Source organism: Camelina sativa, chromosome 18 (genome assembly GCF_000633955.1).
Source record: "Camelina sativa cultivar DH55 chromosome 18, Cs, whole genome shotgun sequence".
Classification (NCBI taxonomy): Eukaryota; Viridiplantae; Streptophyta; class Magnoliopsida; order Brassicales; family Brassicaceae; genus Camelina; species Camelina sativa.
In genome coordinates, this window is record NC_025702.1 from 15,961,861 (window position 1) to 15,987,144 (window position 25,284).

General features: G+C 40.3%; 6 protein-coding genes and 1 pseudogene across 11 annotated transcripts; 5 read left to right on the forward strand and 2 right to left on the reverse strand.

Annotated features, from left to right (window-relative positions):
• Positions 226 to 7,149, forward strand: LOC104761902 (formin-like protein 13). The gene is made up of 17 exons (XM_019240545.1): positions 226 to 423; positions 1,420 to 2,120; positions 2,211 to 2,429; positions 2,527 to 4,121; positions 4,215 to 4,332; positions 4,446 to 4,517; positions 4,642 to 4,740; positions 4,863 to 4,904; positions 5,000 to 5,080; positions 5,160 to 5,210; positions 5,298 to 5,379; positions 5,453 to 5,547; positions 5,635 to 5,706; positions 5,792 to 5,908; positions 6,258 to 6,326; positions 6,427 to 6,493; positions 6,577 to 7,149. Exons 1-17 carry the CDS (start codon positions 351 to 353, stop codon positions 6,876 to 6,878), a joined length of 3,855 nt encoding a protein of 1,284 aa, XP_019096090.1. The 5' UTR covers positions 226 to 350; the 3' UTR covers positions 6,879 to 7,149.
• On the reverse strand, positions 7,540 to 10,776 carry LOC104761901 (glycerophosphodiester phosphodiesterase GDPDL7). Its single transcript, XM_010485068.2, has 9 exons — positions 10,657 to 10,776; positions 10,451 to 10,579; positions 10,023 to 10,319; positions 9,828 to 9,937; positions 9,239 to 9,737; positions 8,830 to 9,150; positions 8,606 to 8,745; positions 8,041 to 8,524; positions 7,540 to 7,969 (listed from the first exon to the last, which is right to left on the reverse strand). Exons 2-9 carry the CDS (start codon positions 10,560 to 10,562, stop codon positions 7,671 to 7,673), a joined length of 2,262 nt encoding a protein of 753 aa, XP_010483370.1. The 5' UTR covers positions 10,563 to 10,579; positions 10,657 to 10,776; the 3' UTR covers positions 7,540 to 7,670.
• LOC104761914 lies at positions 12,793 to 16,001 on the forward strand. 2 transcript variants are annotated; one of them, XM_010485081.2, is made up of 8 exons: positions 12,793 to 13,004; positions 13,214 to 13,251; positions 13,357 to 13,507; positions 13,615 to 13,691; positions 13,776 to 14,078; positions 14,439 to 14,942; positions 15,071 to 15,283; positions 15,556 to 16,001. In XM_010485081.2, the coding sequence occupies exons 1-8, from the start codon at positions 12,950 to 12,952 to the stop codon at positions 15,796 to 15,798; spliced, it is 1,584 nt and encodes a 527-aa protein (XP_010483383.1). In that variant the 5' UTR covers positions 12,793 to 12,949; the 3' UTR covers positions 15,799 to 16,001. The 2 variants fall into 2 exon arrangements, with proteins under 2 accessions (XP_010483383.1, XP_010483385.1); XM_010485083.2 differs by having other exon boundaries at positions 13,360 to 13,507.
• On the forward strand, positions 16,045 to 18,572 carry LOC104761915. Of its 2 annotated transcripts, XM_010485084.2 has the most exons (9): positions 16,045 to 16,163; positions 16,260 to 16,310; positions 16,408 to 16,429; positions 16,523 to 16,634; positions 16,750 to 16,782; positions 17,291 to 17,416; positions 17,652 to 17,758; positions 17,850 to 17,921; positions 18,065 to 18,572. In XM_010485084.2, the coding sequence occupies exons 1-9, from the start codon at positions 16,119 to 16,121 to the stop codon at positions 18,436 to 18,438; spliced, it is 942 nt and encodes a 313-aa protein (XP_010483386.1). In that variant the 5' UTR covers positions 16,045 to 16,118; the 3' UTR covers positions 18,439 to 18,572. The 2 variants fall into 2 exon arrangements, with proteins under 2 accessions (XP_010483386.1, XP_010483387.1); XM_010485085.2 differs by lacking the exon at positions 16,750 to 16,782.
• LOC104761917 lies at positions 18,934 to 21,424 on the forward strand (annotated as a pseudogene).
• Positions 21,395 to 22,937, reverse strand: LOC104761916 (uric acid degradation bifunctional protein TTL). Of its 3 annotated transcripts, none has more exons than XM_010485088.2 (4): positions 22,587 to 22,937; positions 22,408 to 22,509; positions 22,166 to 22,307; positions 21,395 to 21,978 (listed from the first exon to the last, which is right to left on the reverse strand). In XM_010485088.2, exons 1-4 carry the CDS (start codon positions 22,872 to 22,874, stop codon positions 21,584 to 21,586), a joined length of 927 nt encoding a protein of 308 aa, XP_010483390.1. In that variant the 5' UTR covers positions 22,875 to 22,937; the 3' UTR covers positions 21,395 to 21,583. The 3 variants fall into 3 exon arrangements, with proteins under 3 accessions (XP_010483390.1, XP_010483389.1, XP_010483388.1); XM_010485087.2 differs by having other exon boundaries at positions 21,395 to 22,017; XM_010485086.2 differs by having other exon boundaries at positions 21,395 to 22,020; positions 22,587 to 22,934.
• Positions 23,082 to 25,258, forward strand: LOC104761918 (histone-binding protein MSI1). Of its 2 annotated transcripts, none has more exons than XM_010485089.2 (6): positions 23,082 to 23,536; positions 23,633 to 23,959; positions 24,130 to 24,282; positions 24,451 to 24,575; positions 24,674 to 24,769; positions 24,863 to 25,258. In XM_010485089.2, the coding sequence occupies exons 1-6, from the start codon at positions 23,192 to 23,194 to the stop codon at positions 25,089 to 25,091; spliced, it is 1,275 nt and encodes a 424-aa protein (XP_010483391.1). In that variant the 5' UTR covers positions 23,082 to 23,191; the 3' UTR covers positions 25,092 to 25,258. The 2 variants fall into 2 exon arrangements, with proteins under 2 accessions (XP_010483391.1, XP_010483392.1); XM_010485090.2 differs by having other exon boundaries at positions 24,674 to 24,765.

Genomic DNA, 25,284 nt, shown 5'->3' on the forward strand with positions numbered 1-25,284 from the left:
ATGAAAAAGCCCATTAAAAGGATTAAATGGGCTGAGAGATTAATGCCGGTTCGTCCGTAGATGAGAAGACACGTGTCAGAGTAGGGTAGAGAGATGGCGGCTGATCGTGGGATCCACGTCATACAAAGCGCCAGCTGACCTTTTCCTTCTTCTCTCTAAGATCATCTCATCACCATCACAACAATCACCAAATCAACATCACCTAACAGAATCAAACCAAAAAANAAAAAAAAAAAAAAAAAAAAAAGACAACTTTTCGTTACAAAACTCTGGAATCAAACGGAAACACACAACAAGGTTGTCGATCTTGGATTCGTGGGTTTGGGATTTTTTTTTTTTTGTGCTAAGAAATGGCGTTGTTTCGCAAATTGTTCTACCGTAAGCCTCCAGATGGTTTGCTCGAGATATGCGACAGAGTTTTTGGTCTGTGTTTCTTCCCATTTCTCTGTTTTTGTGCGTAGCTCATTGCACTTCTCGGTCTTCTCAGAGATTGTATGTCTGTAAAATTTAGGATTTTTATCTTCCATCTAGGTCCAGTGGTCCACTATCTATCCCCATTATTAGATTTGTCTTAAAAATTTCATAGCTCTAGTCAGATCGTACTAAAAGTTATACCATTGCTCGCATCTGTGTTAAAGCCAAGAAATTGCTTGATATTTAAGATAAAGCCTTGATATTTATAGATAATTAAGATATGGACATTAAAACAATGATTGGCAAAAAAGACATTGAACTGAAGACAAGGTTTTTGTTAGGGCTGGGCAAAATAACCGATAACCAAATAACCGACCGAAACCGAACCGAAAAAAACCAAACCGAACCGAACCGAAATTCTTCAAATACCCGAATGGTTAGTAAAAATCTATATCCAAACTAACTGAAACCGAACCGAACCGAACCGACAATTAAATGGTTAACCGAAATATCCGAAAACCTAGAAGATATCAAATATTATATACTTAATATTATGCAAAACTATAAAATAAACTTAAAATATAAATTATTTCTAGATTCAAAACAATTAAATATTTTAAATAATCAATATATGTAAATGTTATTATTTTGAATTTACAAAGTTAAATACTATTTTGTAAAATTGAATCCATATTTTTCCCTTTTTTGTATTTTTGTTATTGTATATTTGGTTAATTTTGGTTATATTCGGTTAGTTTTGGTTATATTTGGTTTATTTGGTTAATGTTAATATAATTTATGTTAGTTATGGTTATTTATTTAAATAACCAAACCGAAACCGAACCGAAAGAAACCGAACCGAACCGAAATTTCAAAAATATCCAAATGGTTACTATATTACTATATCCAAAATAACCGAAACCGAATACAACCGAACCAAAACCGAATGGTTAACCGAATGCCCAGGCCTAGTTTTTGTGTGTGTGTGTGTGTGTGTGTTTGTAGTGTTTGATTGCTGCTTCTCTACCGATTCATGGGATGAAGACAACTACAAAGTATATATGGGGGGAGTAGTCAATCAACTACAGGAGCACTTCCCTGAAGCATCCTCTCTTGTGTTTAATTTCCGTGAAGTGGGTTCACGAAGTGTGATGGCTGATGTCTTGTCAGAACATGGCTTGACTATAATGGATTATCCTCGGCACTACGAAGGCTGCTCGTTGTTGCCTGTGGAAATGATGCACCATTTTCTCCGGTCAAGTGAAAGCTGGCTCTCACTCGGCCCAAATAACTTGTTGCTAATGCATTGTGAAAGCGGGGCTTGGCCAGTTTTAGCTTTTATGTTAGCTTCCCTCCTTATATACCGGAAGCAGTATAGTGGTGAGTACAAGACCTTGGACATGATCTACAAGCAGGCTCCGCGTGAGCTTCTCCGTTTGTTCTCACCGTTGAACCCGATTCCTTCTCAGCTTCGCTATCTACAGTATGTTTCGAGAAGGAATTTGGTCTCTGAATGGCCTCCACTGGATAGGGCTCTCACCATGGATTGTGTTATTTTGAGATTTATTCCTGATGTTAGTGGACAAGTAGGTTTTCGCCCTATGTTCCGAATCTATGGTCAGGATCCGTTTTTTGTAGATGATAAAAAGCCAAAGCTTTTGTACTCTACCCCCAAGAAAGGGAAACACCTGAGGGTCTACAAGCAGGTATTTTTGTGTGTTTCTTGTGCTTTTTAGCTCTTTTTCCATGTTTCCAATATGATTTAATGGCTTTTCGATGTTGTTTTCTCAACGCAGGCAGAATGTGAACTAGTCAAGATTGACATTAATTGTCATGTGCAAGGTGATATCGTGATCGAGTGCCTCAGTTTGAACGATGACATGGAAAGAGAGGTGATGATGTTTCGAGTGGTTTTCAACACTGCTTTTATTAGGTCAAACATTTTGATGCTCAACCGTGATGAAGTCGACAAATTATGGCATATAAAAGAATTCCCAAAGGGGTTCAGAGTTGAGGTATGTACTCGTGGAGTTCGTTCATGTTCTCTGTACATGGTTCATATAGATACTACTTTGTAACTTAGGACTCACAACGAGTACTTTCTCTGTGAAGCTTCTCTTCTCAGATATGGAGGCTGCCTCGTCTGTTGACTTGATGAACTTTTCGTGCTTGGAAGAGAAAGATGGTCTTCCAATAGAAGTTTTTTCCAAAGTTCATGAGTTCTTCAATCAAGTTGACTGGGTTGATCAGACGGATGCCACACGCAATATGCTTCAGCAGTTAGCCATTGCAAATTCTGTTCAAGAAGGACCTGATGGGAATTCAAGCCCAAGACTACAAGGGTTAAGCCCTAGAAGTATCCATGATATTGTGAAACACGCAGCAATGGAAAATAGTGCAAAGCTTAAATTGTCTTCAGTGTCCGAGGTCGAAACAATCGACACACCAGAAAAGCCTCCTACTGACGACAAAGTCAAGAAGTTTATAGCAGAAGATCTGCATTCTGTCCTTCAGATAAGTAATCAGGAAAATACCGCCAGCCAGGATGCAACAAAGTTGTCAAGTCAAGAGTCCCCTTCTCTGAAGCTTGTGCATCATTCCGCAACAGTTAAACCTCTTGTGGACGCTAAATCTTCAGAACTAAATAGTCCTCCTTCTGCAGACAATGGGAAAGCAGTCACGTTTTTACCATCGACACCGTCACCACCTCATCCTGCAAGACCACCGTTGACTCTATCGGGAGCACCTCCCCCAGCTCCTCCACCTCCAACTGCTGCTTCTAAACCTTCAGAGCAATTGCAGCATTCTGTTGTCCCACCAGCAGAGCCTCTTTCACAAGGAAACTCTTGGATGTCATTAGCAGGCTCTACGTTTCATCAAACAACTCCAAACGAAAAAAATCCCAGTACTCTGCCTACAACATCTCCCCTTGCTTCTAAATCCCATGTATGTCCTGAACCATCTTCTAGTACAACAAATTCATCGTCCCTGTCACCTCAAGCATCATCAGCTATTCCCGCCAAACCATCAAAAACTGAGACAGTAAGTTCATTCGGTCCTACTAGTGCACCTCAGAAAGGAGCTTCCGATGCCGTGGCTTCAAACCTTGGACAACCGGAGAGGTCACCTACTCCAGTGTCTAATTCAGACAAAATGGCTGCTTTGCCTCGACCGGTTCCTCCTCCTCCTCCTCCCCCTCCCACTCCAATGCAGCATTCAGACCAGAACATAGTCACTAAAGTTCCCCCTCCACCACCCCCACCGCCAGCACCAATTGTTCATGCCTCTTCACCCCCTCCTCCCCCTCCTCCTCCCGCTCCTCCAACATCGCAATCTAATGGAATCTCAGTTATTAAAAGTTCACCTACTGCACCCCCTGCACCTCCCCCGCTTCCCTCCCATTCTGCCTCTCCTCCTTCTCCAACCGCACCACCTCCGCCACCATTAGATCAAACTAGGGCACCGTCAGCACCACCTCCTCCTCCTCCAAAGTTAGGAACCAATTTATCCCATTCTTCTGGTCCTAATGTTCCTCCATCGCCTGCTTTACCAACTGGGTCTCTTTCATCGGGAAAAGGGCGAATGTTACGTGTTAATCAAAAGAATAATCCAACCAAAAAGTTGAAGCCATACCACTGGTTGAAACTGACAAGAGCTGTCAATGGGAGCTTATGGGCTGAAACACAAATGTCTAGTGAAGCTTCTAAGTATGCATTGTTCACCTTGTTGTCACTTATTCTCTGATGCCTCCAGATTCTTTAATGATTTTCAAGTCAATCATATTTTACCTATTTGTTTAGGGCTCCTGACATTGACATGACCGAGCTTGAAAGTCTTTTCTCCGCATCTGCTCCAGAGCAGGCAGGAAAATCGAGACTAAATAGCTCTCGGGGACCTAAACTCGAGAAAGTCCAACTGGTAAATTATGTCTAATAGTTAGTATGTCATAGTGTCTGAAATCATTTTTTTGCCATAAAAGATTGTCTCTGTGGTTGAAAATACTGAATAGTATGGGAAACTCTTATTTGCAGATTGATCACCGGCGAGCATACAATTGTGAAATCATGCTTTCAAAAGTGAAAGTACCTTTGCAGGATTTGACGGTAATATAAAGCTCTACAGGTTTAAGATGTACTGTAATCATAGCAGCTATGTTTGGTACAACGTCCATATCTCCCTATTTCTGCCCATGATAATTAAAGATAACTGTCTCTAATATATTGACAGAACTCAGTGCTTAACCTGGAAGAGTCGGCTCTTGATACTGATCAGGTTGAGAACCTAATTAAGTTTTGCCCAACAAGAGAAGAAATGGAATTACTAAAGGTATAAGAGGTGCCCTCGTAGATTTATGTTCTGCTGCTTTGTCCCTAGAGAAAGTATGGGTGTTCTGTTATCCAGGTTTTATATGTTCTTTTGATTTATCTTCATTTGTTACTGGTTTGTAGGGGTACAATGGTGATAAGGAAAAGCTTGGAAAATGTGAACTGGTACAAAACTTAGAAAATATTATATTCTCATTCGAGTAACCATTATGCTTCTTAGAATATAACACCAAATATGCTTCTTGAAATTGTTTGAACAGTTCTTCTTAGAGATGATGAAAGTCCCACGAATAGAAACAAAACTCAGAGTATTCTCATTCAAAATGCAGTTTTGCTCTCAGGTCTGAAAGCTGATACCCTGCTAATTAAGATTCTTTGGACCTTTCAGTGTGGTACTTAAAGTTTCTGTGAACTTTGTAGATTTCGGAGCTCAAGAATAGTCTAGGTGTTGTGAACTCCGCAGCAGAGCAGGTAAGTCAGACTCAACCGAGTCTAGGTGACCTCCCAGCATGATTAAAACATGTCTTGCTGATGCTCTTTTGTTCCTCTTTTCATCAGGTAAAAAATTCTGAGAAATTTAAAAGAATAATGCAGACAATTTTATCTCTTGGGAACGCCCTAAACCAAGGAACGGCTAGGGGTGAGTTTGGCAATGGAATGTATCAACTCTGTATTTTATCTTTTATCCTGCTCTCAAAGTAGTTTTTGCCTAGGTGCTGCGGTTGGGTTTAAATTGGACAGTCTGCCAAAACTCAGTGAAACAAGGGCACGTAACAACCGTATGACTCTAATGCATTATCTATGCAAGGTAGCTATTATAGTCAGTGCTTCTGTAGCTTTATGGATGTACTACGTAGATATAGAGAAATATATAGTCTGATGGAATCTTTTACAGATACTTGCTGAAAAAATTCCAGAAGTTTTAGATTTCACAAAAGAACTATCCTCATTGGAGCCGGCAACAAAGGTATTTTTGTTTTAAATTTTCATGTTTCTGCGGAAATCTATACGAAAACTTGAAACGGGCGTTAATGTCCTGAAGTTTGAGACAGATTCAACTGAAGTTTCTGGCAGAAGAGATGCAAGCTATAAACAAGGGGCTGGAGAAAGTTGTTCAGGAACTGTCCATGTCCGAAAATGATGGCCCAATCTCACATAATTTTAATAAGGTATTGCTGTCATCGATGGTAGTTTTCTCTATCAAGGCTTTTGCAAGGGAACAGAAAATATGTATGAAAGATCTTCATAGGAAACACATACCGTTTACTGGGAGAATAATCAAGTCCAATAAGAAAGATAAGCAGGACAACGAGGGTAGAGAGTAGGGCTGTGATCTCCAAATTATGTGGCTAGTGAAGTTACTTTAAGAGAAGTATTCTTTATAACAACTAACAGGGAAGTTATATGGGTACTAACTAATGAACCATGCAACATGTTTTGACACTAGAGAGTTGATAATTGAGTCATTTCATTCTTTTTTGATATCATATTAATCAAGGCTTCCAAAAAAATTCTCAGATATTGAAGGAGTTCCTTCATTATGCAGAAGCAGAAGTAAGGTGCTTGGCTTCACTATATTCAGGAGTGGTATGGCCCCAAAATCCCAATGTGCAATAGATATTATATACCTGCTCTGATCTACCTTTGGTTGAGAACTTGGTCAGAATAAATAAACAATGTATTGCAGGGAAGAAACGTGGATGGCTTAATTCTTTACTTTGGTGAAGACCCTGCTAAGTGCCCTTTTGAACAAGGTATGCAATCCTTTTCAGTAGCTTAATGTGAAACCATGTGTTCCAAAAGTTGTCTGAATCTAGTGAGTGGTTGTAAATTGCAGTGGTGTCGACTCTGTTAAACTTTGTGAGACTGTTCAATCGTGCGCACGAAGAAAACGGAAAACAACTCGAGGCAGAAGCTAAGAAGAATGCTGCTGAAAAGGAGAAATCAAAACAAGGTGGATTAGATAAAGAAATCAAGAAGCCCTTGGATGAAGATGTTGAGAAGGAGAAAATAAAAACAAGTGGATTAGATAAAGAAATCAAGAAGCCCTTGGATGAAGAAGTCGAGAAGGAGAAAACAAAAACAAGTGGATTAGATAAAGAAATGAGCGAACGACTAAAGGAAAGAACCGCTCCTTGAATAACGGGCCATTCCAATTTCTAGATGGAAATGGTCCAGGACTGGACCGGCCTTGAGATGAAGCACCTGTGAAGGTGAAGGCCGTGCTTAATTCTGGCTTAGACCATGAAACAACAGAAGAAGTGGGATGCTAAGGACACCAATATTTTATCTTCTTTTAACGGCAAAGCTAACTTGTAAAATAGGGGAGGGGTATAAGATATTGTAATTATATAGAGCAATAAACATAAATATATCATTATACCACATGTTTGGTCTATCTAAGTTAAGCAAATGTGATTTTCTTTTCCCATTTACTTCTTAAAAAACTGTGCAGGAGGCACTTTTGGGTTTTGCTCAAATGATTTGGGAAATTATGATAGTGAGAGTGAAAACAAATTACTCCACTCAGAACTGGGAATCATGCTTTTTAATTTCCCAAGTGAAATACTGTCTTTCATATTGTGATCCGATTACTGAACACAACTGTTGCGGTGATTTGAGTATTGATCATCTATGTTTTCTTCATTTCTTTTTCATCTTCACTATCTTGAGAGAGCACTAGATGCAGGAAAACTTTGTGGAGAAGGTTAGTCAGGGAAGTAGAAAAATATAGATAATTCAAATTGGTAGATCGTGAAGATTGCAATTTCTGAACTAATCGATACTCCTACACCGCAAAGAAGGCTTCTTTAGAGCTTTGATCGTTGTGTGCATGTGTGTGTGTTTATTGTAGTAATGTGTGATAAAAACATATAGCATAAGTCTCAACAAGAGGATTTCATATTACAAACTGTTTGCATCAATCTATATTTAGGCAACACAGAGGACTCCCAAGGCCAGCATTGCCAGCAAGGAAAGGCCGAGATTAGCGGCGATAGCAACAGTGCCTGAAGGAGGGGGATGTGGCTTAGATCCTTCAGCTTCATTGGAGGCTTCCAATTTTGCAACTGGAGGCAGAGGCGGATCAATCACGTCTTTGGCATCAAGAGGCGGGTTCGGTGCACTAGCTGGTGGTTGTGCCTCCTTGTCTGCCACGGCTAGTAGAGCGCCAGCTTCTGCAGGTAAGATGGCGTAGGGCTGATCTTTGTTCAAATCTGAGCATGGACTCCCTGAATTTGCATAAAATATAATTGATCAGCCTTTATCTTTGTTATGCATATATTGTTTTTTCATGACTTACTCAAGTATCTGGTAGCGGTGGCAGGGAACTCCGTGATGACTCCATCAACGCCACTCCCTGCAATGAATGTTGCAAGTTCTACCGTAGGATCAGAGAAGTAGTCGAATGCTACGGAGATGTACTCGTTCCTTAGCACCGAAACGTAAACAGAGATATTCCCTTTGTGCATTTCCTCCACCACATTAGTTTTCCCTGTGACAAAGCTTTGGGAGACGGTGAAGAGTGAAGTTCTCTTGAGATTGACGGCCTCTGCATGCTTCTTGATTTCATCGACTGATGGCTTGGGAGCACCTCCGATTTCCTTGTCAATGCTCAAGACTCTGGTGTACGGAGGAACAGCCTCAAAACTAGCCAAGACTGAACTGTCATCTGACTGAATCAAAACCTTCTGAGTTGATTGCTTGTCGAGTGTGGAATTGGTCAAAGCCGACTTAACTGCGTCTATAACTCCTAAGCCTTTCTTTGATGCTAAATAAGCAGCATTCTGTCGACAAACAAGGTGTTAGAGGAGCTTCCTTCAGTAAATTTAAGAGCAATTGGGAGTTTAAAAAAAAAAAGTTTTGACCTCTATGTTGATCAGAACTCCGGGGACTGCCTTTGCTTTGCTGAACTCAAGAAATTCAGCAAGAGTCGTGAACTTCCCAACGTTCTTGTTTGCTGGGTTTCTTAGGAAGCCCGTGGAAGTGAAGGGGTTCCCAATTTGTGCTGAAGACAAAGAGATCCCAATCTTAGTAGTTTTGTTAAGTATGAGATATTCAAAAATCTTTAGAAAATAAATTATTTTCTTACGCTTCACAGACTGAATCTCAGCCCAGGTGAGATCAAAAGAGAAAATGCCGTTGGTAGGCTGGACCTCAGGAACACTGGTGGCTCGAGACATGAAGGTAGTCATGGCGGTGGTACTTGCTGTGAGGTCTGCAGAATCATGGCAGAAAGCAATTCCGTCTTTGGACATCTGGACAGAACAGTCAATCACGTCTGCTCCATCATTGACTGCTTTCTCGTAAGCCAGATCTGTGCAGCCTGGATAGTCCCCGCTTGCTCCATTATGAGTTGTAACTAACGCATTCCCTACTTTGGGGAGATTTCCCTTTTGGTGAGAAAAGCAAGCTGCAAGAACACATATGTGTGGGGCGTTAGCTTCTTCCTAATAACCAAATATTTGTGGATACATCTATATAAGATGAAGTCAACTCACTAATGGCTTGTGATGCTGTTGGTGGGAAATCGGTGATGATGCCATCAACAGAGAACTGGCCATTGTCCACAAACTGGAGATACTCAGCGGAGGGATCAAAGCTGTAGTTGAAGCTGGTACGCATGTCATTCGCAAACCCAGAAGCGTAGACCTCTAGACCAGCTTTGTGGGCATCAGCCACAAAGGTGGTGGCAGGCTTAAGGTACTTAGCCGTGTCAACGGGCCAAATGTAGTCTTTGGGGACAAGAACGCCTGAAGCAAAGGCCTTGATTGCTGCGAGGTTCTGTTGAAGCTCGCTGTACTTCTTGTTGGTGGTGGGCTCAATTGCCTCAGGGTTTTTGAACTCGAAGATGAGCTTTGTCTTGGCCCTGCCTGCGTCCATCCCTATGCTCTTTAAGAAACCGATCTCCGGAGATGAGATGACACTAATGCCGCGGAACTGCAAGCTTCTCAGGTACTCAGCTGCGCTCAACTTGTGTTCCATGTAGAAGGCATCGTACTGCACATTTGATTTTATTTATTTTCAATGAATCAACAAGAAACCTTCCCTATGTTGCTTAATCATATGCTCATAGAGAAGAAGCGGTACCTGAACGCTCAACCAGAACTTGGGAGGCTTGGTTCCGAGGACGTCCTCCACAGCGGAAACCGGCATTTGGCCGTCGAAGATGCTGGGCCGAGAGAAGATGTTCTGGATGACTGCTCAAGAACACAAAACATGAGAATGTGTGGTGGTGTAGAGGGAGAGTATTGTTGAAGGTAGGAAAAGAGAAATAAGACATACGAGAGACATTGGAGAAGATGGTTTCGGCATCGTAATCAATGACAAACCATCCCTTGAGGTCCTGACCGTTGACCTTGTAAGTCTTCTGGGCTTTAGGGAAGAGCGTTGAGATGGTGGTTGCATTGTCAAGTCTAATATCTGACAAGCAAAGACCGACACCGTCCTTAGTCATCTGAAGGTTGCATAACATTGTGAGGCCAGGCGAGCTGGTGCTAACAGCCATGTCGTTTGCAGGGGCGCTTGACTCCGGGAAAAGACCGGAGAATCCGCCTCTGGCAACAACCGCAGGCTCTTGTCCTGAAAGAAAAAAGAGAGGTATGGGTTCTTAGAAACAGACAAATATGATTTATGTACTACGAGCATGTTCATATGTTATACTACCAAGAAAAAATAAATCATGTATATATGTAACGTAAAATGATACTTACCGCTAAGGGTGAGCCATTTCTTGCCAGGAACGGCCACGGCAGCAGCAGGAGTCCTGGGAGCCCCAACACATGAGTGTATAAAAAGGGAAAAAATGATGATGAACCTTAGCATATCTGTGTTAATTGATCCTGTTTAAGGAAAAAACTATTATGAGACGCAAACAAATTAAATCTAAGAAAAAGCAAAAGAGGTTAAAAGATCGCACAATGCGAAAGCAAGAACATAAGCCCCTTCTCCTCTTTCTGCCTCCTTGTGCTTCTTAGCCCTGTATGGGTTTGAGTTGTGAAAGAAAAGATGAAGAGAAACGGAAGCTTGGGGCTAAAGAAAGAAGGGGTTGTAAAATGGGGAATGAGGAAAAAGAAAGTTAATTAATAGTAAGAAAGAAAATTGTTCATCCCATTTATGGCTGGAACACCCATTTAAACCTATTTTTATCTCCCTTTACCGCGTTTCTGTCGTTCATTGCATGAATCTTCCATGACATATATAAATACGTATATATTAATTACTTCCTCCATTCTTCACAATTTTGCACATATAATAATTTTTAACACGTACAAATATGAAAAGTCAGATATTTGAACCTGACATCGAACTGATCGAAGGTGCCATTCCATCTTGTTATGAAAAGTTCAAAGTTGAGCTTGAGGAAAAGGACCATTTCCGACCTATTCAAACCCGGGTCCATCAGAGTTTTATTCAACTTTAACCATATGATCCAGCAGCCTTATTCCGAATATTGGGGAACTTTAATATTTATAACCATACCCACCCGCGAGAATCTCCCTCTTCCTCTTCTTCTCTTTCTTGGCATCGTTAATGACTTGATATACAATGCCACTTCATTAAATACGTGTCATCTAAGCCAGCTCTTGACTAATATTTGTTGATGTTGATTTTGAAATCAACACTTTTTTTTATGATTGGGTATGAAATTTGAATTTTATTTAAGTATAGGTAGAAATTAGCACAAAGAGTTTGTACAAGTATAAATTGACACTTTTGACATTGTGATGACCCTTTTCCCATTGAGCCTGGCATGGAATCGAAGATATCATTCCACCGGCCCTAGTATATTTAACAGAGAAAAGTAGTTTATAACATGAGAATTTGGTGTTTGGATGAAAGATATGTTTTACAAGCTAGAAAAGAAAACAAACTCATGTTGTACACTTCTTTGAGCTGTAATACAACTCTTGGATGTCCCTCCTACTATAGAATGGGTGTACCCTACTTAACGGCTTTCAATATGTATTTACCTTATGTCAACGAATAGTCAGTTGTTCCATGTCAAGTTTTAGTTTTTTTTTTCCGGTTGTGTATGAAATAGATCAATGTTTTTGGTCTTGTATTTTATGGAATATTGGAGAAGATACACGCGCATAGAACGATAGATTTGAACCACCGAACGACAAAGTTGGTGTTAATTGGATAAAAGTGATTACTTAGGATCAAAAAGTCATTTGGTCATGGCCATTTTCATCGGATCCCACATAGGTAATGTGATGCCTTTAAAGTCCTATTTTGCACTCAAACACAGCTTTTGAATGTTGCGATCGTGAGTACTAATGATAGGGTCCGGAAAGGAGCTTGGGGTGTGACAAATTAATCAATGCCCCATTAGCAATATGGGATCATAAAAACGACTAATGAATCCATATATCATTGACAAAATTAGATGACTATGGAGTAAAAGAAGATGATCTCACATATTGGAACTGACTCTAAATGAAAAGAAGAAAAGAATGAATCAGTTTTAGCAAGTAAGGTTTTAGTAAGGTTTTAGTAAGGTTTTAGTATTCACTTTTTTTTTCTATCATTCACTATCACATGTTTTCTGTGTATTTGCGTCCTATACTTTTTGTCAGACGTTAATTATATCAGTTTGTTTGTATACGATTTCAATGCAATAAATGAATTAGGCGTTAAAAAGAGAAAGAGAACAACTCAGAAATTTGAATTTCTCGGATTTAGAAATTTTTGAACGTTCAAAAATTTAGTAACGGATGACGGATTGAATCTCGGATAGTTTAATTCCATCCATGCATTGGCTTAAAAAAGATTTGACTTTTGAAGTTTGTTTGTTTTCTTTTAGAGAAATTCTGACTTAGGAAGAAAAAGCATTGAACAAATGAACATATTCGAAAAAGGTGAATAGTACAGTTTTTATTGGGAAACATTGAAGAAACCGAAAAGGCTCAAACCGCCTTTAAAAAGGAAGCCAAGGGAAGGGAAGAACCAACTCCAATCGACGCGAGTTTATATATAAGTAACTAGAGACGACCCGGACCCGGACCCGGACCCGGACCCGGACCCGGACCCGGACCCGGACCCGGACCCGGACCCCACAACTGTTTCAAATAGAGAGAAGAGAGATTTTGTTGTTTCAAAAAAATTAAATCAATCTCACAAAAACCTCTTTGCGATTCCATTCCCCTTGGCTCTCACAGTCACAGATCTCTCTCTCTCTTTCTCTTCTTCTTCTTCTTCTTCCTCCCATGGATCCCGCTTCTTCTTCTTCAACAAATCAGCGCAACCGAATCGTCTCTTCTGGTATACACTCTTCACCCCCTCTCTCATTATTATTACTCTTTCGCATCACTCTGATTTCTCGAATTTAACCAAATCCCCCAATTGAACCCACACCAAACCGTAGAGCATTATAGAGCCGTTAATTATGTTCGTCTTTTTTTTTTTTTTTTTTTTGTTACTTTCTCCCATGGTTTCTACTTCTAACGAGATATATGTTTGCCTTCGCGCAGGGGAAAGACCAGTGATGGCGGTTAATGGCGTCAACCAGGTAATTCAATTCAATTCTTATTCTTCTTCTTCTTCTTCTTCTTCTTCTATTCAGTTCTTTTTGTAAACCATCCTAGGGTTAAAGTGCCTTGTTCTTTTTCACCAGCAGGTCTCTTCTCACGAAGTTGGAAGGAACATTGTATCTTCTTCTTCTTCTTCTTCTTCAATTACTCCTTCTCCTGGTCCCGCTCCATACTTCAATGTCCTTCAACCCCCTACTAATGTCTATCATTACGATTGGGATGTTGCAAATCCTGGTATTATTTGTGTTCTTCTCTCTCTCTCTTTCTCTTTCTCTTTCGTATAATCTCCTTTTGGTTTGTGAGAGTACTCAATTGCATTCTTGTGTGTGTGTGTTCTCTAGGGTATGCACAAAGCATCAACAGTTGGGATGGATATTCACATTATGCTACTAACCCTGAAGTCATGCATGTGCCACAGGTTAGCATGACTTGTCTTGTTACTGCGTTATTCTATCTTTCTCTTCCAGTTACATTATTAACTTTGGTTATTCTTTATTCTCAGATTGTCTACAATGACAATTCATCTGTTATGTACCACCCTGGTTATGGCTTCAACCCTTATACATCTATGATGTTGGAGGGCCAAATCCCAGTCTCCCCTGCCTTTTACCCACCTTTTGGTGCACCTTCTGCTACGTATTATACTCCCTCTGATATTGACCCATTATCTGCTTATATGATTCCTTTTGGGCAATATGGTGGAGCCAGTTTTCCTGGGAATCAAGGGGACAACTCTTTTACATCTCCTATACCTTATCCTCAGACGATGGGTATACTTGGCCCATACGACCACAATGCCTCACAGGTGCACTCTTCTCTTATGTTTTAACTATGGGCTGATTGGTTAGGTGGACTTTTTTTTTACAAGGAAGAATACTACATTAATGTGCCACTGGTTATTAGTATCACTAGCTTTTTTATGATTTCATTTCACTGGTCTTCTTCTGCAAAGATTATGAATATATATATATATATATATATATATATACATACTGTCATGCATCCTATAAGAGCCATGAAATTTTCTCATATATATGTCAAGCTTTCGTTTCTTCTTCCCTATAATGGTTTCGGAGAATGGAGGCGTTTTGGCATACTCATCAAATTCAAATTAGTTTACAGTTTTATGGGCTTATCTCATGTTGTTGACATCTTCTTCTATCAGGTGACTTTGCATGGGAGTGGAGTTGCTTCAAGCTCGTCTCTGGGAGGTTATTATCATGTAGGATCTTACCAGAATCCTAGCTCTATCGCCCCATATTATGGAGCTGATAATCGAGTCAGAGTAACCCCTGACATAGGTAAAAGGCGAGAGAAGGAGCAGGGCCCTGTATCTACCACCAATGATCTGTATGGTAATCGAGGACCACGGTCATCAAGCCGGGTAAAGAGTAAGATCAGCTCCAAACCTGGTTCTACTACTGATGATTCAACGAGTGATTCAAGTACAGCTGGACCAAATCCCAGTTTGTACAACCATCCAGAATTTGTGACAGAATATAAGAATGCCAAATTCTTTGTCGTCAAGTCATTTAGTGAAGACAATGTCCACAGGAGTATCAAGTACAATGTCTGGGCCAGCACACCGCATGGCAACAAAAAATTAGATACGGCTTATCGAGATGCTGAGAAGATGGGTGGGAAGTGCCCAATCTTTCTGTTCTTCTCGGTATGGCTTGTTTCTGTTGACGTAATAGTATATATGTAACTGATATGTTCCTTTTTATAGCAATTGGAAGACAACCATAAGTTGCTTCAAGGAAACAGTGAGACTAACGAAAGTTCAAAATCTTGCAGGTAAATGCTAGTGGACAATTCTGTGGGGTGTCCGAAATGGTCGGACCTGTAGACTTTGAAAAGGATGCTGGTTACTGGCAGCAAGACAGGTGGAGTGGGCAGTTCCCAGTGAAATGGCATATTGTGAAAGATGTACCGAATAACCGATTTAGTCATATTCTTTTACAAAACAATGAGAACAAGCCGGTGACCCACAGCCGAGACTCGCAGGAGGTGGGTCTAACTTTTTTTTGTTTTATGATGATTTATTTCGCTGTCTTAGTAGTTGGTGTAGTAATTTGGAAGCTGAAATATGGGGGACAGGAAAGTTCTGCTTCAATAGTTTTTCGTGGTATTAGACTGATGGGCATGTAAGGCTTGGTAGAAAAATGCTTACACTGGTGGCTTTCTATAGATTTTGAACTCGTAAATTAAATGGTGCATGCATTAACTAACGGAAAATCTAATTTTGTGGGTGATGTGACTAAATTGATGAACTGTAACAGGTGAAGCTACGTCAGGGGATAGAGATGCTCAGAATCTTCAAAGAATATGAGGCACATACATCGATCCTCGAAGATTTCGGCTACTATGATGAGAGAGAGAGGCAGAAGATGGGAGGAGTAGATGGAACGAAGAAAGAAGCTGGGGAAGAAGAGACTTCAGTGGAGCAGCTATCAGAGCGTCTTCAAGCTGTAACAGTAGCAGATGGAAAGGAGGGGAAAAAAGAAGAGTTGATAACTGATTGATACAGTTAGTAGTAAGTAGAAGGAAACATTCTTTTTGGTAACAATAAGCAATTGGGGTTCTCTGTTTTTCCATTCGGGTGGGGTGGGGGTGCTTGTATACTAAACAAAAAAGGCAAGGATGAAAAGAAAAAAATCCAATTCCTTGTAGGGTTTGTCAGCAACTGTGACTATTGTAGCATTATGTGGAAACGGCGCCGTTTTCAGGTTATAAAAAAAAAAAAAAGTTGGTATCATTCATTGGTGCTCCCTTGTCATTCATTCTCCTTGTTTCTTTAGTAACATCAAATTCAATTCTCAAGTCTCTCTGTAGTTCTTCTCTAATGGCGTCTTCTTCTCTCGTACGAATCGCTGTTGTCGGAGATATTGTAATGTTATTTCCTCCCTCCGTATCTCTCTCTCTCTCTCAAAGCCTTCTTTGATCTTTTTGTTTAGTCTTACCTTTTTCGTGTTCTGTGTTAAAGCATGGCTTCTGGAATCTAGATGAAGATCAAAAGGCTCTTCGGCTGCTGCAGGTTCTTTTGATTTCCTTCCATCTTTCTAAACCCTTTTTCATGTTTACTTCCCCGTATCTTATGAACCCTAAATTCTCTTCCTGAACCTGATTTGCAGCCTCACTTGGTGCTATTCACAGGCAGCTTCTCTGTTACTTTCGACGAATTGACTTCCTTTTCGACTTTTCTTTTATCTACTTTTCTTCATACTACCCTTCTATGATTTTGATTAGGTGATTTTGGTGAGGAAGATGTCTCACTTGTGCAGAGCGTAGCCGCTCTTCCTTTCCCTAAAGCAGTTATTTTAGGTAATCACGATGCCTGGAACACCCAGAAGTTCTCAAGGTTAGCACCAACCCTTTTTTCTTTCTGATTTACCGTTTTTTCGAACATTGGTCTTGGTCTTGTGCTCTGATTTCGACTAGTGAGGTTTCTATGGTCTGGTGTATGTTTCTTTCAGCAAACAAAACGGCGTTCAAATGCAGCTCGATAGGTGAGTTTTCCACTATTTTCTTGTGCTTTTGACACTCATGCTTCATCAAGAAGTATATACATGTGATCACTTACTGCTTTTGGTTGTCTGTCAATTTTCACCCACATACATGTAATGTAAACGATGCTGCTACAATGATTGTTTTTTTTGTTTTAATTGTTTAGCAATTCTGGTATGCAATGCACATCTCTCAAAGTTATTTCGATGTTAGGGCTTCTTGAGATAACTATCAAGTTGTTTGATTAGGACTTTCTTCCGGGAACCCCATACTTAAGAGGAAAGAGTACTCATCGTGAGACCCATCTCCGGGAAATTGATTTAGAGGGAGGGTTTATTGGTTGAAACAAAGGAAACGTGTGCTTTTGGTGTTCTTGATTCGTTTGCAAAAAAAAAGAGCTTGTGATTTTTCTGTTTGTGATCCTTAGCTCTATCATTATTCCTGTAGTTTTTGGAGATTCCGAAAAGTTATCTTGTGCTCTTTTGTTTTGTTTCCCTCTGCAATCAACAGCCTTGGTGACGAGCATGTAGGATATCAACGCTTGGACTTCCCCTCATTGAAGCTCAGTATTGTTGGTGGTCGACCCTTTTCACATGGGGGGAATCAATTGCATCGGAAGAAGCTTCTTGTCAAGAGGTTAGTATTTTTGACTGGCAGACATGCATCATGAAATATTTATTGGTCAGAATAGCTTTTCTTCTTCCTAGAAAAAGAAAAAAAACCTTGGAATGACTATGTTCGTAAGAAAATGAGTTGATCATTTTAGTGAATCTGTAGCTCTTTCTATACTTGAAGTCTAGTGATTAGGGAAAGCAATTTAACCATCCTGGATTCAAGTCTGAGATAACTACAATTCATTTAACACTTATAGGTACGGAGTTCGTGATATGGATGCCAGTGCTGGGAGTATATGTCGAGCGGCACATGGAACACCAGAAGATCATGTGGCGATAATTCTTGCTCATAATGGGCCAACAGGTGCATCAACCTTTAAAACTCCTCCCTTATTGGTCCAGTCTTAAGCCAGTCAGGTTTGAACTTATAAGGATAAGGTTTATGTGTCTTTCAGGTCTTGGTTCTCAAGCAGAGGATATATGTGGAAAAGACTGGGTGGATGAAGGCGGTGACCATGGTGATCCAGGTGAAATAAGCTGTCATCTTTTCAATTTGGCATCAGTAGCATTTTCCTTGCTCATTGTATAGTTAGTTTGGTGACAGATGCAGAACGCTATGCGGGTATACAAGCTAGTGTTTTTTGATAAGAAACCTTATTTGATGTTTCAGATCTAGAACAGGCAATACGCCAGCTGAAGGAGACAACGAAGTTATCGATTCCTTTAGTTGTGTTTGGACACATGCATAAGGAGTTGGAATCAGGGAAAGGAAATCGGAAAATGGTTGTGCAAGATAGTGACAACCAGACTGTTTATTTGAACGGTGCAATAGTTCCAAGGATTAGAGAGGCAAAGGAAAACTGTCAGGGAGATAGTTTGAGTGGAGCAGATGAGTCTGAGAAGGGTGGCAACACAACAAGAGCTTTCACATTGGTGGAGATTTCTGATGGAAAAATCAAGAAAATAGCAGAAATATGGGTACAAGTAAACGGAAGTATTGCCAAGATTGTGGAGGAAAAGACTTTGTTCGAGGATGTAACCTGATTCTTAGTTTTCATTTTACCGTCTTATCATCTTATATTTTAGATCAATATTGGTAATGAATATACTATAAGGAAAAGCCATGAAAGATTTAACGCGCACTATGAATGTTATGACTAGACTTTTGTGGTGGTGTATTTAGGAAGAAACAAGAATGCAATGAATTTATCGAAAATATGTTCTCTCAGCTCAGCTCCATCCAATACTGGTGCATTTCTCTGGTTGGCTGCTTAGCCTCTCCAGTTTCCAAATGGAGTTCGATCTAAACTTGTTTAGCTCCAATGTAAAGAGGTGTAGATGTAGATGTATTACAAAATTACAACAACGCCTATCCCTCGTCACGTTCATCCAATATTTGGTTATTAGACATTTTTTGAAATTTATCAAAGTATTCAGGACAATATGGTACTTTTACATATTTTGTCTTGGAGAACAAGTCCTTATCCTCGAGCCCACTGGATTAGCCCAACTTCAAGTAGAAAAAGAAAAAAAAAAAAGAAAGCCAATTACGCAAATTTGGCAGAAGAATTAGGGAAAAGAACAAAGGAGAACGAACCCTACTTGTGTTCCTTGTTCTTCGCTTTCTTTTCGTCTCTCTCCAAAAAAAACTACGATTCGCGATTTTCAGACCAGTACACCACTATCGACTCATTCCTCACTGAACGTAAGTTTCTCTTATTATCGCTTTTCCAAGGTTTATGTCGTTATTGAAAATGGCGTTAGTATAATAAACCTTTACTTAAGAGAATCCAATTCGAATGTTTAGTAGGTAACAAAACAGAAGCTAGTTATGGAATTTTTGCGTGGTTTTGATCTAACTGACGTACAAGTAGTGTACCCTCGAGTTCAGTGATGCTTCTGAGACAGCTGAAACAATTTACCTGTAAAAAAGCTAAACCCTTTCTTTGACTTAATGTTTCCTTACCAATGTCTCAAATCTGTTGCTGAAATGTTTTTTCATTTTGCAGTGTCTGCTGCACGCAGAAATGCTGGAACAGATGTTAAACAGTTTGCAAGGTTCTATGGCTCTCCTGCTGTTTGAGAATCTCTGACAACAACCTCTAAGGTTTACAAAAGACTGTCTAAAGAGGATCGGCGAGTTTTGGTTGAGTCTTATGTCAACGAGTAAGCCGATTACTTTCCTCATATTCTGTAAAAAGATACACATGTCAACTTATGTGCAGCTAAGGTATCTGAATCTCAAAGTCTTGTTGAACATGCGGTTCTGTTTGTATGCAGATACAGAGCAAGTAATGCTGGTAAATTCCCTTCAGTAACTGCTACTCGCAAGGCAGTGGGAGGCTCTTCTTACATTCTTAGGGTAATCTTACAAGAGCTGAAACTCAGACCAAAAGCAGATGTGCCAATTGTAGCTAAAGCTCTCTCAGAAGTCTCAGTCTCTCCTTCTGTACCAGATGATTCTTCCTCGCACTTCTCTCCTGTCGTTGTTGAACCTGAGTTTCAAGTAAAATATCTTGCTTTGGTGTGTGATCAGTTTAATTTACTTAGGCTTCACTTATCACTTGGCTTAGTTATCCCTGTTTCTGTTTTACAGGCTGGCGGTCTGGATATTGAGACAGAAAGTGAGCAGAGGCAGGACATAATAGATTCTTCTCTCTCTGTTTCTGATGGTGAAAGTAATCTCCAGGGCAACAACAACATTACTGCAACGGATGACAAAAGACAAACAGAGACAAGTCAGAGAATAGAAGTAGAGGTGTGTTTGAAAAACGCGGAGACTGAGGAAGAGGGAAACTTGACTTACTTAGGTAATCAAGAGTCAAAAGCACACCATCTTGAAGGAGCTGCTGTTCTAGCAGATGATGAAAGTAATCTCCAGGGAAACAACCTTGTCATTACTGCAACAGATGACAAAAGAGAAACAGAGACAAGTCACAGAATAGAAGTAGAGGTGTGTTTAAAAAACTCAGAGACTGAGGAAGAGGGAAACTTGACGCGCTTTGTTAATCAAGAGTCGATAGCAGACCATCTTGAAGTAGCTACTGGTTCAGCAGCAGATGATGAAAGTAGTTTCCAGGGCAACAACAACCTTGTTATCAGTGCAACATATGACAAAAGAGAAACTGAGACAAGTCAGAGAATAGAAGTAGAGGTATCTTTAAAAAACTCGGATACTGAGGAAGAGGGAAACGTGATGCATTTAGGTAATCAAGAGTCCATAGCTGACCATCTTGAAGGAGCTGCAGTTTCAGCTGATGATGAAAGTAATCTCCAGGGCAACAACAACCTTGTCATTACTGCAACAGATGACACAAAAGAAACTGAGACAAGTCAGAGAATAGAAGTAGAGGTATGTCTAAAAAACTCGGAGACTGAGGAAGAGGGAAACTCGACTCACTTGGGTAATCAAGAGTCGAAAGCAGACCATCTTGAAGGAGCTGTTTCAGCAGATGTTGTGCCTACTGAGACCAGGTATTTTGTGCATACAACTAGGTCTCTCCTTAGCTGGTCCGATCCATATTTTAGGACAATTTGGTTAATTAATAGAAAAAAAGTCAATTCAAGTTGATCATATTGGCACCGCTTCCGTTTGAATTCTTATATCTTTTGTTTTTACAGACAAGTTTTAGAGACAGGAGCTCATGAGGTGAAAGAGATAGGGGCTTATGAAGTGAAAGAGACAGGAGCTCATGAAGTGAAAGAGACAGGAGCTGGTGAGGTGAAAGAAGAAAGGTCAAGTGCCTGGAGCAACCTATTGTCATTTGCGAAAGATTTTGCAAGCATTTGGAGAAGGTAGATATTGCGAGGGAGCTTTAGACACGTTCTGGAGGGGTAGGTAGAGGTGTGTGAATTATTTGCACTAGTAGAAACTGTTTTGATTTGTCAATTTTGCTCAAAGGTTTGGAATCTCCCGAGATCAAAACACAACTTTTCTAGTGGCTAGTTTTGTGATTGACCATTTTGTACAAAGGGTTAGAGTCTCCCAAGATGTCTAACATGGTAATCTATACTATTATTGTCCTGCTCACAATTGAGTCTACATCGAAGCTCATTCTTTACAGAATTACAAATCCAAAAAAATAAATACTCGAATAGAGACCTTATTTTATAGCAATTTTTGTACATGTTCTAGTAATGGTTCAGAAAAAAAAAACCAAATGTGCTGGAGCAGACAGCGGTAGCAGCTCTAGCTCCCACGGTATGTGGAGAAAGAAAATGGTGCAAGCAACAGTGGCACATGGAAATGCTCCAATTTCTGAGATTCTGTAACTCGAAAAACAATCGAAACATAGGGAAAGAAGCAGCCTGGGCAATACTTGGCAGTGTTGAAGCTTATTCTATATGTCCCAGGATTCAAAGCCTCAACCAGATCCATCAGTGGCCCACTACGCCCATCTTTATCAGTAGCTGAAGTGCCCACACTAGACCAGACCCCACCACCTCCGTGACCAAAGGAAGGACCGGTAGTACCACTCCACACTTCTAAGTGCACTTCAACACCTGCAGCTGGAGTACCACGTGAGACATCCAAGACATGAGTCGTGATTGGTGGCCTACTTCTCTTGATAGCTTTTGATTCAGCTGCAACATTCAAATGTCCTCCTATGATTCTCAGACGATCTTCTAAAGGGAGAGAAAGTAAAAAAAAAGTCACACAGATAACAAACATAGCCATGAGGGTACATACTTGATATCATCATACTGACACGTTCAAACACCCACACACAAAACGTTGAAAATGAAAGGATTTGGTAAATCAGCAAAATACCTTGAGGTGTTGTTGAAATAGTAGTTTCTGATACAACTCGAGCCTTATCAGAGAAGAGCTTTGCCATTCGTAGCTCTGTTATTTTCATTTGTTCCGTAGCAGCAACCTCAAGCTCCACTATTGGCCTATTTTCATACCTTTCCTAAATAAATAAATAAAGACACGATTTGATGAATATGTAACTGTTTCATTCACTCACACACACAGAAAAAAAAAACTGATTTTGGAAATGCCAATATGACCTTTAACGCAGCGAGCATCTCAGCGTGAGTCTTGCCTGAGGCGCAAATAATGAAGATAAAGCCAAACTTTTTTTTGTAGCGTACATTCCAATCAGCAAGCTCCTAGGAAATTTGAAAGCAAAATTGATAAATTTACTGAAGAGATGAAAAAAAAAAAAAAATGTGAAGATTCATCTCACCTTTAAAGCAGAAGAAGAGGTTGTGGCAAAGGCCGTGGACTGCTCTGCTTCGCTCCAACGAGTAAAATCGGAGTTGATAGAAGAAGGTGAAGGAGTATCCCCGATCTGAGGATGAGCAGAGAATGCTTCAAGCCAAGCTGTCACATTAACAAGGTTGAACCAGATGTCTCTTGCAGTATGTATTGCTGCTTCTAAAGATTCAAACGGAGCAGAATCCACCATCATCTTCGCGAAATCGGAGCTTCCACAGCAAACCTTCCATTCATCTTCTCCGGTCTCCATCGCCATTTTCTCTCTCTCTCTCTCTCTCTCTCTCTCTCTCTCTCTCTCTCTCTTTCACCGATCATCGTTCTGTTGATTGGTGGTAAGTATGTTCACTGGATGAGCCTAAATGGGCCTGTTATTAAATGGGCCTTTTGAAAATACCAAGGCCTGTCTCTTTATCTTCTTCCTTTTTAAATTCGATCTTCTTCTATATCTGAATTATTATTATTATACAGAAACAGAAGCGAGAAGTTCTCTCTACAAACAATTTTTTTGTAAAGAGATCTGTTTTAGGGTTTTGCCTTGTGGCTTGTGGCGGGAATAACAGAGACATCGCCGAGATGGGGAAAGATGAAGAGGAAATGAGAGGGGAGATCGAGGAGCGACTAATCAATGAAGAGTACAAGATCTGGAAGAAGAACACTCCTTTCCTCTACGATCTCGTCATTACTCACGCTCTTGAGTGGCCTTCACTCACTGTTGAATGGCTCCCGGAGCGTGAGGAGCCTGCCGGTAAAGACTACTCCGTTCAGAAGATGATTCTCGGTACCCACACTTCCGAGAACGAACCCAATTACTTGATGCTAGCTCAAGTTCAGCTTCCCCTTGACGACACAGAGAGCGAAGCTCGTCAATACGACGATGACCGCTCTGAATTTGGCGGCTTCGGCTGCGCCACCGGAAAGGTACTATTTTTTTTATTTTTTTTCCTTACCTTTTAAATTCTCAGATAGATTTTAGGGTTCAAATGAGTTAATAAAGGTGATTACTTGCTTGCGTAGGTGCAAATTATCCAGCAAATTAATCATGAAGGCGAGGTCAATCGAGCTCGCTACATGCCTCAAAACCCTTTCATGATTGCTACCAAGACTGTTAATGCGGAGGTGTATGTTTTCGATTACAGTAAGCATCCATCTAAGCCTCCACTTGATGGGGCTTGTAATCCTGATTTAAGGCTCAGAGGTCACAGCTCTGAGGGCTATGGCCTCTCTTGGAGTAAGTTCAAGCAGGGTCATTTGCTTAGCGGCTCTGATGACGCTCAGATCTGCTTGTGGGATATCAACGCTACCCCTAAAAACAGGACTCTTGACGCTCAGCAGATCTTTAAGGTAAATTCTTGGTTTCTTATCTGTCTTGGACTGTTGTTTTGCATCATTTAGAAGGCAAATCAATTGCATCTACTTCACGGAAACAGTCAAAACTCTATGAAAGCATGTAGACAGATATAATGTTGTGGTTTCTGTGTTTTCCTTGCTGATGATTATTTTCTCAATTTAAGGCTCATGAAGGCGTCGTAGAAGATGTTGCATGGCATTTGAGACATGAACACCTGTTTGGATCTGTTGGTGATGACCAATACCTTCTTATATGGGATCTGCGTTCTCCATCTGCCAGTAAACCAGTACAGTCTGTTGTTGCTCACTCCATGGAGGTGCGTTAGCTTTATGAGCATTAGGGCTAGTTTGCTTGCTCTATCTTATCTCATTAGAAATTCAACTGAACTGTTGTTTTGGTTCATGAGCTTATTATCGTAAACACACTAAACTATTGAATTGTATTGCTGTATTTGTTAATTGTTGGATTGTTTGAAATGCCTCAGGTTAACTGTTTAGCCTTCAACCCATTTAATGAGTGGGTCGTGGCAACAGGGTCAACTGATAAGACTGTCAAATTATTCGATCTACGGAAGCTAAGCAGCGCTCTTCACACATTTGATAGCCATAAGTAAGAACAATTCGCCATAAACTGAGAGATGGATTGTTGTTACTAAGAGCTAAAGTAAAAGCAGTACGCTAACCTAAATTATTTGTTTTGATCACCAGGGAGGAGGTTTTCCAAGTTGGTTGGAACCCGAAGAATGAGACAATCTTAGCATCATGTTGTCTTGGTAGAAGGCTTATGGTTTGGGACCTTAGTAGGTCTCGGCTCAACGCTTCAATGCTTAGTTATAAACTGTTTATGTTTCGTCATGTAGGAGCTATATTGATGTGTTTGAGGGTATCTTATGACAGGATCGATGAGGAACAGACTGAGGAGGATGCAGAGGACGGCCCACCTGAGCTGCTGTTTATTCATGGTGGTCACACTAGCAAAATCTCAGATTTCTCTTGGAATCCTTGTGAAGATTGGGTGATTTCCAGTGTTGCTGAAGACAACATACTCCAAATATGGCAGATGGCTGAGAACATTTATCATGACGAAGATGATGCTCCAGGGGAAGAACCATCAAAGGCTTCTTAGCTTCTTGTTTAGTATCCACAGCGTACTGATATGGGACAATATTTTATACATCTCTGCTTTTGATCAGTTCAAGTATTTAGTGTTGTTCATTGTGTAAAATGAGGCATGAGATGATGGTGGCAAGTGGGATTCTTTTCTTTAAAAATGGAAGAGTTGATTCTAATGTCGTTAAGAAATGTCAATCTTAATTTAT

Excerpts from the sequence above, each read along its gene's own strand:
- LOC104761902 (XM_019240545.1), top strand. The coding sequence starts at position 351 with ATGGCGTTGTTTCGCAAATTGTTCTACCGTAAGCCTCCAGATGGTTTG. Across the intron at positions 4,518-4,641 it reads TACCTTTGCAGGATTTGACG|AACTCAGTGCTTAACCTGGA; the intron begins GTAATATAAAGC and ends ATATATTGACAG. Across the intron at positions 4,905-4,999 it reads AGCTTGGAAAATGTGAACTG|TTCTTCTTAGAGATGATGAA; the intron begins GTACAAAACTTA and ends TTGTTTGAACAG.
- LOC104761901 (XM_010485068.2), bottom strand. The coding sequence starts at position 10,562 with ATGCTAAGGTTCATCATCATTTTTTCCCTTTTTATACACTCATGTGTT. Across the intron at positions 9,151-9,238 it reads AACAGCATCACAAGCCATTA|CTTGCTTTTCTCACCAAAAG; the intron begins GTGAGTTGACTT and ends GTGTTCTTGCAG. Across the intron at positions 8,746-8,829 it reads TGAGATTCAGTCTGTGAAGC|CACAAATTGGGAACCCCTTC; the intron begins GTAAGAAAATAA and ends CTTTGTCTTCAG.
- LOC104761914 (XM_010485081.2), top strand. The coding sequence starts at position 12,950 with ATGGATCCCGCTTCTTCTTCTTCAACAAATCAGCGCAACCGAATCGTC. Across the intron at positions 13,508-13,614 it reads TTGGGATGTTGCAAATCCTG|GGTATGCACAAAGCATCAAC; the intron begins GTATTATTTGTG and ends TGTGTTCTCTAG. Across the intron at positions 14,943-15,070 it reads CAATCTTTCTGTTCTTCTCG|GTAAATGCTAGTGGACAATT; the intron begins GTATGGCTTGTT and ends AAAATCTTGCAG.
- LOC104761915 (XM_010485084.2), top strand. The coding sequence starts at position 16,119 with ATGGCGTCTTCTTCTCTCGTACGAATCGCTGTTGTCGGAGATATT. Across the intron at positions 17,417-17,651 it reads AAGAAGCTTCTTGTCAAGAG|GTACGGAGTTCGTGATATGG; the intron begins GTTAGTATTTTT and ends TAACACTTATAG. Across the intron at positions 17,759-17,849 it reads TGCTCATAATGGGCCAACAG|GTCTTGGTTCTCAAGCAGAG; the intron begins GTGCATCAACCT and ends TGTGTCTTTCAG.
- LOC104761916 (XM_010485086.2), bottom strand. The coding sequence starts at position 22,874 with ATGGCGATGGAGACCGGAGAAGATGAATGGAAGGTTTGCTGTGGAAGC. Across the intron at positions 22,308-22,407 it reads AGATGCTCGCTGCGTTAAAG|GAAAGGTATGAAAATAGGCC; the intron begins GTCATATTGGCA and ends TTATTTATTTAG. Across the intron at positions 22,021-22,165 it reads TATTTCAACAACACCTCAAG|AAGATCGTCTGAGAATCATA; the intron begins GTATTTTGCTGA and ends CTCTCCCTTTAG.
- LOC104761918 (XM_010485089.2), top strand. The coding sequence starts at position 23,192 with ATGGGGAAAGATGAAGAGGAAATGAGAGGGGAGATCGAGGAGCGACTA. Across the intron at positions 23,537-23,632 it reads TCGGCTGCGCCACCGGAAAG|GTGCAAATTATCCAGCAAAT; the intron begins GTACTATTTTTT and ends TTGCTTGCGTAG. Across the intron at positions 23,960-24,129 it reads ACGCTCAGCAGATCTTTAAG|GCTCATGAAGGCGTCGTAGA; the intron begins GTAAATTCTTGG and ends TCTCAATTTAAG.